At 37.4% G+C, this 12,461-nt stretch overlaps 1 protein-coding gene across 1 annotated transcript in view; it reads right to left on the bottom strand.

Annotated features, from left to right (window-relative positions):
• LOC147678096 (hydroperoxide isomerase ALOXE3-like) overlaps nt 1-12,461 on the bottom strand; it is a 436,539-nt gene that overhangs the window by 89,375 nt on the left and 334,703 nt on the right. Inside the window, exons 11-13 of the mRNA XM_086945960.1 lie at nt 11,878-11,999; nt 5,707-5,807; nt 4,651-4,818 (exon numbers count right to left, since the gene is read on the bottom strand). Coding sequence (XP_086802086.1) covers nt 4,651-4,818; nt 5,707-5,807; nt 11,878-11,999 — 391 coding nt within the window. The remainder of the gene's footprint in view (nt 1-4,650; nt 4,819-5,706; nt 5,808-11,877; nt 12,000-12,461) is intronic.

Below are 12,461 nucleotides of genomic sequence, written 5' to 3' on the forward strand. Positions count from 1 at the left end.
GTCCAGATTCTCTTTTGACTCTGATTCGGAACTTTCAAAAAAACCATCGACTATTGCAAAATATGCCACGTTGTTTAAAATACATTTTTTAGTTCCACCTTGGACATACATTTGGCTGATACTATTTTCATTTTATCTTTTTATGTCAATTGGTTTTGTGTATTATTTTTTCCGTCTGATTGATGGCCATTATGTAAAAGAAAGAACAGGAATTTGGTACCTTAATGGAACATTGGCCCCTCTCTCCTCCTCACATTCCGCACACAGACTAAAGAGAGACTTGAAAACTGTAAAGATTACTGCTTGGCCTGTCCTTGATGGGATTGTGTGGGATGCGGTTAGGTTTCAGATACATGGCCCCACAGAAGTTATTAATGTTCCTAATGTGCTTAGAGTAAACATGGGAGATGTGATTAAGCAAAATATTCGTTCTGATGATTGGGATCTTCAGGCCGTAGAAGCATTGTTCTCTGATTTGAAATATTATGCGGCCTTTGATGATGAGGATTTATATTTAGATTCTGTTAATTATGGTGATTTGTTTTGTTACCAACATTATGGAAATCATTTCTTACACAAGACAAGTTCCAGGCGGGTTCCTGTGAATTACACTCAGTGGGAACATTGCCCTACTCCTTTACAGGGGAGCTCAAGTACGTTACTGGGGAAATATTATTACTTTACAGATTTTAATCAATCAAATCCGGAGTCATTTTATTTTAAAGTGAACCAGAAATTCATGCCCAAAGTTAGATTAACTGACACAAAATTGTTGTATTCAAAGTCCTTTCTAGAAAGGTTATCTGTGGATGGCTATGAGTTATGGAAGGATGCTATTGACCTTAAATCGGTTTGGGGTACCAAAGATTGGCAGGTACAAGGCACTGAGGCTTTGCATCGTGCATGTCTCATCCCGAATCACATGTTGTTTTTAAATTCGGCTGTTTCCCAAACAACATGTTTTGGATTGGCTACATCTAAAAAATTAAATACCCCTACTATCCCTGATTTAGAAGAATATTCAGGTTGGAGTAATTTCACTACATTATCCATAAGTGAGATACAAGCACTTATGCAGAATTCCTCCTTTAATATTTCCAGTTTTGATCCAGATGGGTGGCTTTTATGGCAAAGAAGCTCTGATTCTTGCCAACGTCGTTTTTTGGGTTTGTCTGAAGGTTTTACACACATCAGGCCAGATCCCAGGTTTGACACAGATCACACTGTTACAACTTATTCAGTAGGCAAATTGTGTCAGAACTGGTTACAACATTCCACTTTAGCTGCAGTTAAACTGCATCTGTCCCAGTTGAATGAGAATATAGAGCTAAATGATTTTATAAAAGGCCCGACTATGGGTAGGTCTAAACGCTTTATTTATGCTGTTTACAATGAGATTTGGAAATTTTCACAAGTCGAAGCAGCTAAACGCCTGAGGGCTATTGATCAAGCAAATTTGGAAAAAGTGCTTGCAGTGGTCGATAACAGTATTAACACGCTTTCTTCCAGAATTTACACATTGGATAATATTGTTTCTTCTGTTGTTGATATTGTACATGATGAAGTGTCCACGTTATACCATGGTCAAAATCAATTGCGTTCTGTAATGCAGTTTGCCTGGACTCTACAGACAATTAAGGCTGGTCGAGTTCCCTGGACCTCATTGAACGTTTCATCCCTTTTCGCCCCGTTTAATCTTACTGAAAAACAGCGCATGCTTTCAATGCGTGATGCATCATTTTCTATGTTACATATTGAGAAGCTAGAATCCTTACCTTTTTCTGTTGCGGAAACCACTACTGCCACATGGCTTATTCATGGTTTAATTACATTACCATTTCCTTTATATAAATTTACTAACTGTATGCGGTATATTGCTATAGGACGATATGAACCACTAGGCAATGCATTCCTACATGAGGCATGGTCATTACCATACACATACAGATGTCTGAAGGATGGGAAAGAAGTGAATCTTAATGGTGAGGAATGCACACAGTCACCTGACCATTCATTAATATGCAGACACATTCAGTTACACGGTTCTTGTAATCAGGACCGCCCAAATTTAGCATGTGTTTTAAAAGGCACGCCAGTTCCAGCAGTGGTTCCCACATTCACATTATTAGCTAATGGTAGTTATTTGCTTTTAAACAACGAATTATGTTGTGGTTTATTAATTGGTGTGGCTTATGTGGTAACTGTATCAGAGCGTGTAGTGTGCTGCAAGAATGTTCTATACCCACCCACGCATGGTTCTTCAGATGTCTCCATCTGGCCACGGATTCCAACCTTGGAAGCAAAATTCAATGGTTTAAGCAGAATAAGGGCCCTTTTGTCTCAAAAACAAGTGACCCTGAGTTCGGCCCGGGAAACTTATGTCCTTCACATAGCCAACACCCGCACAGAGGTGCAGGCGCTTTTAAATACTGATTTGCCGTTTCATTTCTGCGAGCTGGTACACCAGATTTTTAATGCTTCTTCAACGACTGGGCTGGCACATTTTTTCAAGTTAGTGAGCAGTGGCCTCGTGACTACGTTTGAGAAGGTTTTTGGTATCATTCCCACGTTTTTTCACACTATTTTTTCGAGTTTGTTTGGTGGACTACCTGTGTTACTGGCTGTAGCCGCAGGCATTCTGTTGGTGTTTTTCTTCATAAAACATGGATGCCCATCCTGCGCAAGACGCCGTTCAACGCCTCCTGACACTGTGCCGTAATCGGATGCTCAATTACTATGGAACATTGCCGCTTGCAGCATTAAGCACGGCCTATAGATTGTCATTTCGGTTCACCGACTTCACGTGTGTCCAACCTGTGTTTCACTGCCTGAACTGCGAGTTCGATTGGGCCATTGATTTGTGCCTATGCTTGAGGACTGCTCCTGACGTCGATTTTGATCAGCTAATGCGTCCCGTGGTGGCTCATGAGTTGATCTGTTCTGGCGAGAGAGTTATGGCCTTGGCAGCAATAAATGGAGTTCTGGGCCAATGGGAGATCTCTGCAGCGGCGGATGCCTTTCTGACACACAGCGATCTGGTGAACCCACCGAGTTGTCCTCTGACGTTACAGGAGGATCCGATGCTGGAGGAGCACTTATGTTCTTTCCCATTGCTGAATTGGATTGCTGAACAATTTTCGGATGATGGCAGTGATTTCATACTGGAGGCTGTTGCAACTTTCTTTGCATATACTTTCCATTCATGACATGCCTGGGAGGAGTGCTTTGTTGTGAAATATGACTTTCCCCTCGCTGAATTGGAGAGATGGAGTGTGTTCAGCTGATGGAGAATTCAGTCACGTGATGTCGCTGAGGATAACGTCATTGTGGCACATGACTTTGGATATCGGATAAGTGCCTTGTTTATTCTCTTACAGACATTTGGATTGATGCGACCAGGTCTTACTTTCATATTTTTGAGACCTGGCGAATGACTTTTGGTTCGAAAGTTTTGTTTTTATTTTAAGACTTAAGGCCACTGTAGGCATTCATACATATTCATTCATACATATTTTTAGCTTATTTTAGCTTAAGATTATTGAACTTTGCTTTCAATTTTTGTATCTGATTTAGTATTGCCTTTTCCCTTATGTTTGACGGTGCTCGGACCAATGGGGGGGTGTCATATGGATACTTCGTTACATATATTGCGTTAAGTTAGCATGAGTGCATTACATGTTTAAACAGCCTTTTTTCCTTCGGCTTCAGTTTTGCACACGACACATACTTGTTGTTGTCGCCTTCACCCTAGAAGCGGTGAGGTGGTTTATTTGAGAATAATATGTTATTTCTATGCTATCAGCTTTGCCTGGTACACTTGGTACAACTGTCTGCACACTGAGAGCTGCACACTCTAAAATTAACCTAACACAAGGTTGCTGGGAGGCTTGATCCTCGCACCACATTAGACATAACACAAATAATGTTGATGCCAACATTTTGGGCTCTACGCGGGTTTAAGATAGAGTTACACGGAATGAACGTAGACACTTGGTGCTGCGCATGAAGAGAGCTGGTAGCGGTTGATGTGAACTGCTCCTACTGACATTGAGAGGTATGGGGCCGCCCTGCTAAAGCCCGAATGAGACCTTCTTAGATATAATATAATATGCTAGATAGGGTGCGCGAAATATAGGTGATATAGATTTCTATAGAAATTGCATTATAACATGCTAGCACCTTTTGCTTACTATGGATTAGTGACTATGCTGCTGACTCTGATTTTTATAATCTGCATTTTGGTATTATACAAGATACTGCGTTTGAGAACTTTGCATTGAATAATAAATATTTCAAACTTGCACTTGTGTTCTTTGACTCTCAGTTTTGGTTTGAAATGATTATATAACGAAAGAGTGTTCATGTGTTCCACGACTCCTGAGGTATTCTAAAGATCATGTTCTGGTTTGTCTAATACATGGATCATTCCATAATGATCCATGAGACACTGTAGCTAGCTAGGTAACGAGATTTCTGACACTGAGATGAGTTTTTGGATCATCCTAACTCACTGAGGTTCTAGATCTCTATGCACAGTTCTGTGGGAGAACGGAAACCCTGCTACACTTCTTTATCAGCAGCCTGCCCCAGTTCCTTACTGTAAATATGTGGAAGCACTGCCCATATGTAATGAAAAAACATAACTCTTACCTTGTCCCCAGACTCGCTTCTCCTGAACTTGATAACTATTGAGCTGGCAGTAGTGCCCACCTTGGGTAGGACCTCAAGGATGCTTTCCAGCGTTGCTGTGCCTTTGGTCCTGGGGGGAGGTTGGCGCATTGAGCAGGGATTGTTCACCATCCAGGAGACCAAATCGAACTACAGTTGCCCAAGCCAAAAAGGAAAGAGAAAGCAACTGTTCAAAGTTGCCATTATTATACTGTGTAGGTTTATATAGCACCAATAGACCCAAGCATGTCACAGCACTTTAGGAACAAACTATTGACTTGAATCAATATTGTTCAAAGCAATGTAAAAAGTGTAAATATATATATATACATGATCTAAGATAATCAGACAGCCTCAATTAAGACAGTAACACCTTCTTTATTCGGTATAAAGTCACCATTGGAGATAAGGTTGGAGCATTATATGTTTCAGTCAGGAGGTAGAATATCAGCAGGAGTTTTTATATTATGCATAATCACAGATCAAGGGTATTGTCAATAATCACAGACCAAGGGGTGTATCAAAATCAATAGGAAAAGGAGTGGCCTGCTTGAGAAATCTTTTCTCAGCCGGTACTAATCTATCCTTTAATGTAGGACTTGGTTGCTGGGGTTCAATAGGGGAACCATTGGTTTATGGCCCACTCTGTGTGATGGCTTCGATGTGTATCTCCATTCAGATTTTGACTCTGACTCTTTGAAGGTAAACCAGGCTCATCAGTGAAGATTTCTACTCATAGCAAAACCTGAACCTCTCCACCCAGACAAATGGCTTCTGGTATAGGTCTAGACCTCTTCATGTTATTTCTAAGGTCACAAATCAATTCACAAATTGATCACCTCATCTCTTTGTAACAACGTATGTATTTGATTTCATATAACACAAACCCTAGCTAGTGGCATCAGAACACCCTTGCATGCTTGCTCTCATTCACAACTTCTTAAGATGTTAATGGTACGGATCACTTTTCTAGATTCTACCCTTCCCTTGCATATTTGTGATCATCATCTGCAGTACTAGAAGCACATTCACAATTACCTGGTCATTGTTAGTAGCAGCATGCTGAGCTGAACCTGTGAAAATCACCATGGTCACATACTTGACCAGTTCAGCGCGGGTCTGTAGCTTAGACGGAACTCCTGAAAGAACAATACCAGAAAAATTATGACTTCTCATTGCATGTTGATTAACTATGGCACAGGTGCCCCTCCAATCTTCACAAGAGCAGGTCGGTATGTAATGTATTAGGCATGATTAATTAAAACCTTTGCATTCAGAACTTTACAGGCTGATATCAAAAAGTTACATTAATAATACAGTTAAAAATAAGTACAAAGTAAAAAAAAATCCAATTGCTTGTGATTAAGAGACATACAATTTTTCCGATGATGATAGCTCTGCTAACACTGGTTTACAGGCCAATTTGAAGTCAATTATATGAACTGTCTAATTTTAAACCAGTGGAGTAGACCAATTCAGTGTCTACTGTAGTCTATAGTAGGTCTCTACTGTTAGCAGCAAGAGTTTTTCAGTCTCAGTGCTGTTAGATCAAAGGATTTTGTACGGAAAAGGTTTAGCTGCACTAAGGAGGAATGAAATCAATCTTTACAAGAGCAGGTGGTTCTGTACAAGATGAATCTCTATCAAAGGTCATAGGATTTATAGGTCTATTCTATGCCAATGGATGAGTAGATACCAACCACCCGCAAAAATGTCCTTTAGAATAGGGAATCAGAATTACCCAATTGATTATGCTTTAAGAAATGCTTGGCATTTTACTGAAGTAGAAGGGTTTGAGGTGCTCCAAAGTGAAGGCAGTGACCAGTGGCACTTACGATTATTACTCAGGATAGAACAAGGTTTGAAAAGAGATAGAGTGGTCATTTTACAAATAGAGGACCCTTGACGCATAATCACCCATATAACCGAGGACAGTCTGAAATTGATAAATGACCTGATGATTGAATATGGATTTGCGGTAATCTAGAGGAAAGAGAGAATGTCATTACATGGTACGATCAGGTGATTGGGCAGGAGGTAAATTGTTTAAGGATAAACCTAAAACCAGGACCTGCGAGTAAGAAAAGTGGTATGAGAAGGGGGAAATAGAAATGGTTTGTTCAATAATGAGTGTAGGAGATTAAAACTGAGGGCACGAAAATAGGAAAGACAGTATAGTAAAAGACAGGATAAGGAAAAAATGAATAGTCTCCTCTTGGCAAAACCTCAGTATAAAAAAAGGTTGAAGGAAAGGAAAATAGAATGTATGCTCGAAAATTGGCAAATAACGTTTGAAGTGATAGGCACAAATAATATAAGATTATTTTGGCGATTGGTAAGGCAGGGAACCGTGCAAGGGGAAATGAAGTGCTTAGTTGGGGAAGATGATTGGGTTAAACATTTGAACGATTTGTACAATAGTAAGAAGATAGACGAGACTCTGGAAACAAGTTTTAAGGATGTGGAAGAAACAGAGCCATATTTATCTATCCAAAATATAAAAGAAACCATCCAATCTTTAGAACTAACGAAAGCAGTAGGAACAGATAACTTATCAGCAATTATACTGAAAAATACCATGTATTGGTTGGCAAGCTTTTTAAATGTCACCTTTGGAAATATTTTAACATCTAGAATTTTCCTGAAAAACTGGAAGGGGGCAATTGTTGGACAAATATGTAAAAAGGAGGACTCCACACAGGTCCAGAATTATTGCCTTATAGGTCCACTGGATGCAGGGGAGGAAGTAATTTCTAAGATATTCTTAGGTGTTTTGAAGGGTAACTAGCCATAATATCGAAAAGAATATATAGAATGGACATAATATCGAAGTAAAAATATAGAGTGGACAAAATGTCTAATGGACACAATATAGTAGTTAAAAATATCGAATTGAAGGTAAGTAATATCGTTTGTCAAAATATAGAAGTCAAAATATCGAAGTATATAATATAGGCATTAAAATATATCGAATTTTTAATAATATCGAATTTTTTTAAGTGTTTTGTGTCTTAGTATATGTGTGAAAAAAGTATATTATTTTTTGTAATGTATGTTTAATTTTATGTAATTAATATTATGTTATTTAATTTTTACGCAATTTAATTCTGTAGCGGGTTGTGGGGTTATAGGAGAATAGGGTGGGAAGTAATTTAATTATATTGAATTAAATATTTGTATTTATTTATTGGTATTCATTTAGAATTTATTGTTAATTAATTTTTAATTGGTAATTAATTAGTATTAATTGATTAATTGATAATTATGTTAATTGTATACATTCATTTTCCATAGCACATTGTGGGTTTTTAGGGGAATATGGTGGGAAGTAATTTAATTGTCATTAAGTAAATGCATTTTTTAATCTGTATTGATTTTTAATTTATTGTTAATTAATTTTTCATTGGTAATTAATTTGTATTAATTAATAATTGATAATTATGTTAATTGTATTAATTTATTTTCCATAGCAGTTTGTGGATTTTTAGGGGAATAGGTTGGGAAGTTATTTAATTATCATTAAGTATTTTTTTTTATCGGTATTGATTTTTAATTTATTGTTAATTAATTTTTAATTGGTAATTAATTTGTATTAATTGGTAAATAATTTGTATTAATGGATTAATTGATAATTATGATAATGGTGTCAATTTATTTTCCGTAGCGGATTGTGGGTTTATGGGGAAATTGGGTGGAAAGTAATTTAATTGTAATTAAAAACATATTAAAAATACTTTTTGTGTATGGATAATTAATTTACTATTAATTATTTATTAATTGGTATTAATTTGTATTCTTATTAGTTTTTGTTATTGAAAATTAATTAGTTATTAATTAATTATGAGTAGGTAATTAATTTGTAATAACTAATATTTATTTGTATTTCTAACTGATTAATTATTACATAATATTACATTGGTAATTATGTTTATTAATATTTTATTGGTATTGATATTTAATTTATTTGTATTAATATATTAAATCATTACTTTTCCTACTGTTAAACTCACTGGGGTGGGAATAGTAATTTTTACCCCTACGCTATCCAACGCTTTCCCTACTGTTGCACTCACTGGAGTGGGAATAGTAATTTTTACCCCTACGCTATCCAACGCTTTACGTACTGATGCACTCACTGGAGTGGTAATAGTACATTTTACCCTCCCACTATCCTATGGTAAAAATATTTGATATTTTTTATTAATATTACGTTAATACATATATATGTATTAAAAAATAAAATTGTATGTTTTTTTACTTACAATACATATTTATTCATTTTAAGGTTATTTAAGTATATTTAAGTAAGTTTTAGTTAATTATATTTATTATTTCATTAATTTTGAATTACTTTTAAGACATTTAATAAAATTCGATATTTAGACTAACTATATTTTTTACAACTATATTTTTGATTCAATATTTTTGCATTCTATATTTTGTCCACTATATTTTGGTAGGCCGATATTTTGTCATTCTATATTTTGTCATTAATCCGTTTTGAAGACCTGGGTAGAACAGAATAGCTTGATACTGATAGAGCAAGGCGGGTTCAAAGAGGGGCACTCAACAATAGACCATTGCCTTAGTTTATGGGCAATGGCAAAAAAGGCTATTGAATTGCGAGGTAGATCGTTCTGCTGTTTTGTCGATTTCGGAGCCGCCTTTGATTTAGTAGAATGTAGACTATTGTGGAATATGTTGGTGAAGCTTGGAATCAATAAAATAGTACTCTCACTAATTCAGGAAATGCATTCGCTGAATTGGACCAGGGTATTCTTGGATACCATTGGGACACTATATTAGAAAATATAGATAAATAATGGATTACGGCAGGGTTGTGTCCTGGCCCAACTGGTATACATTACGTAAGGCTGGTGGGGCTAGCCATAAGATGAGGGCAACCCATATTCCATGTCTGCTATACACTGATGATCTAATGATAACGGACATGACAGAGCTGCCTTTGCAAAAAAAAACTTTTTATGATTATTTTTTAAAGAAATGCCTCACGGTTAATTTAGGAAAGACTAAAATATTGTTGCTTGGGAAAAGAAAGGGTTCCTTCAACTGGCAATTGGGAGAGGTCAGAGTTGAGGTGATGGACAGATACATATACTTGGGTATGTAGTTCGATAGCAAGCTAAACTGAAGGGACCACAAACAATCACAAAAAGCAAAGGCTCTTTCCTCAGTTTGGGGCCTTAAACAATTCAAGTGGAAGTATGGAGCTCTTTCTCTGCGGCCAATTCTATCAGTTTTCAATACAATGGTCCTCCCACAATTCCAAATTGGAGTAGAGGTTCTATCGTCAGGTGGTAAATTGTATTGGAATTTAGGGGAGGGTAAATGTGTGAAACAGCTATTTGCTCTCCCACTATTAACTATGAACCAGGCAGTGAGAGTTGAATGTCAATGTACAGTCTGGAACTTTCAAGGACTGCAAGCTACATTGAACTTCTGGGAGAAATTAAGTGGAGAAGGTATCACCAAAGTATTACACCTTTATAAAAGAGAAATAGAGGAAAGCAAACTTAATTGGGCATCCATGGTTAGACCTATGCTAGGTAAGATGTGCGTTAATGTTTCTCTAGAACCAGACCAATGGAAGCTAGGGCAGTAGATCCCCAAACTGATGCTAGATGCTAATATTAAAACAAAGGCTTGAGAAGAAGACGTATGTTATCTGAGGAGCAATCGTCCATCCAGTTCTTGGTAAATGGGTGGAGAAATTATCATATGTTCCCCTACATCGAGACCATGCCAGGTTCTAAGCTTAAATGTGGTATTGCAATTTAGAGTTGGCCTGAACCCATGTACTGAAGACAGGAAGATGGAAACTACAATAAGAAATGAAAAGGGTCTGTGTACATGTGAAATAAAGGTAAAATACAGTGACCCACATATTTTGCTGGACTGTTTGTGGTTTCTAGAAGAACAAAAGGATTTTTAAACCTCTTTTTAATACTTATACAATTACTAGTAGGGATCAAGCTCTTAGTCTGTTCATAAATATATGATTTTTAAATGTTGTAAATGCAATACGAATATTTTTAACTACAATACAGGAGTCCTTGAAAGAATTGGCAATATAATCTAAAATGGGCTATGGGGCCAAAATGTGACTCTATCCACTCTTTGATGATGTTTTGGAGCTCCGTAAGCCTGTATGCATGCAGAAATGTACATATATGTGACTCTTCCCTCATTTGGTACGGAGTGGCACTGCTTCCACTGTAGGTTTAGGATGTCTGTATTATATTTTGTATTGTTTATATGGCTGCATCTTTTGTACTATTTGTATTTTTAATTGTATTGTGGTACCTTTTATGGCTCTATTAGCTGAATAAAGTATATATGATGATGATAACATGTTGCACGGTGTTCGAACCTATGTCATATGAAAAACAGAAGCCCAAGAAAATAATGGTAGGCTTTCAGTTGTGTGCTTTCAGAGGTAGGTCTATAGATTATTAATTTCTGGCAAAGTTTCTACTGATTCTCAATAGAGTACTACATTCCAAATCAGTGCTTAATTTGTAAAATAATTAGTGCCAGGGCCCTTGTTAGGAGGACACTACAGCTTGCACCATCCGTTGCCCCTGCCAGCGGTGCCAAAGACAGGGCCGACATTACAACTAACCAGTTCACTCTTTACAAGTGTAACCATTTATACTATTCTAGGCCCCCAAAGCAATAAGAGAGGCTTGGGAGGCAGGAATTAGTCATTAGACATTGTCAATGTAAATTGAATTAATAAACAGCTGTTATTGTGCTCATATGTAAATGAGGCAGACAGCGCCACCATGTGGCAGACTGTCATAAGTGCCAGTGCTGATAAGTGACAGTGTCGAGCACTGGAAACCACCTGCTCAAATTAAGCACTGTTCCAAGTCCGTTCCTGGAACTGTTAGACATGTCTTCCCGAATTCTAGTGCTCTGAAAATTTTTAAAGTAGCATTGAGACGCTTGAGTTCAAAAACACAATTTTTCATTTTATTGCTCTGTTTAGCAAAAGGCAGTATACAGTGAAATTGTCCAGGTTGATTCTAAATGCCAAACAATGTCAAAAACGTGTTATTCCGGAACCTCATATGGCACTTCAAGCATGTACGTTTTTTAATTTTGTGGATTGGCACAATGCCTTGTGGTTCGGTCGTGAAGCCAAAATCCTTCAGAAGAATGTGTATGGGGTTCAACCAATCATACCTGAGGATTTCCTCTCCAGGAAGCCTTCTTTGAAGATCTCCAATACCCATGCTTGAAGCTCGGGGTCCGTCTGGATGCTCTCGTCACTCTTATAGTAGTAGTCAACAATACTAGACACATAGCTAAGAACAACAGAAAATAGAGTAGAATGAATGGGTGAAAGAGCATGAAGAACACCTCCAGGCCAATGAAGATGAAGCTGTACCGGTTACTTCAGTAAAAGCAATCAGTATTCATTTAACATTTATTCACCATGCATTTGTGCCAGCTATATGGCAATAGTTTGTGTTGGGTCCTTTCCAAGGGGGTCCCTTATATTTAATATTATGACCTACCACTCAGGTTTAGGGAGCCAATGTGCTCATAACGCCTGTACTTACTCTAGAACCAATGCTGCTGAATTAAAGCTCAGGAAGGGAAGAACACTTCCTCCTCACTTGAAAGGGGCCTGTGCTGCTGCCTCAGCTCTTTACTGGTTAATATATCTCATTTCTCTCTGAGATGAGTCACAGAGGTCCACACAACCTGCTGGTCTCCTAAAGCTCCCAATGCCTTCAGCAGAACCCACAAAAACGAGATCCTCT

This window comes from Lissotriton vulgaris, chromosome 12 (assembly GCF_964263255.1).
Source record: "Lissotriton vulgaris chromosome 12, aLisVul1.2, whole genome shotgun sequence".
NCBI lineage: Eukaryota > Metazoa > Chordata > Amphibia > Caudata > Salamandridae > Lissotriton > Lissotriton vulgaris.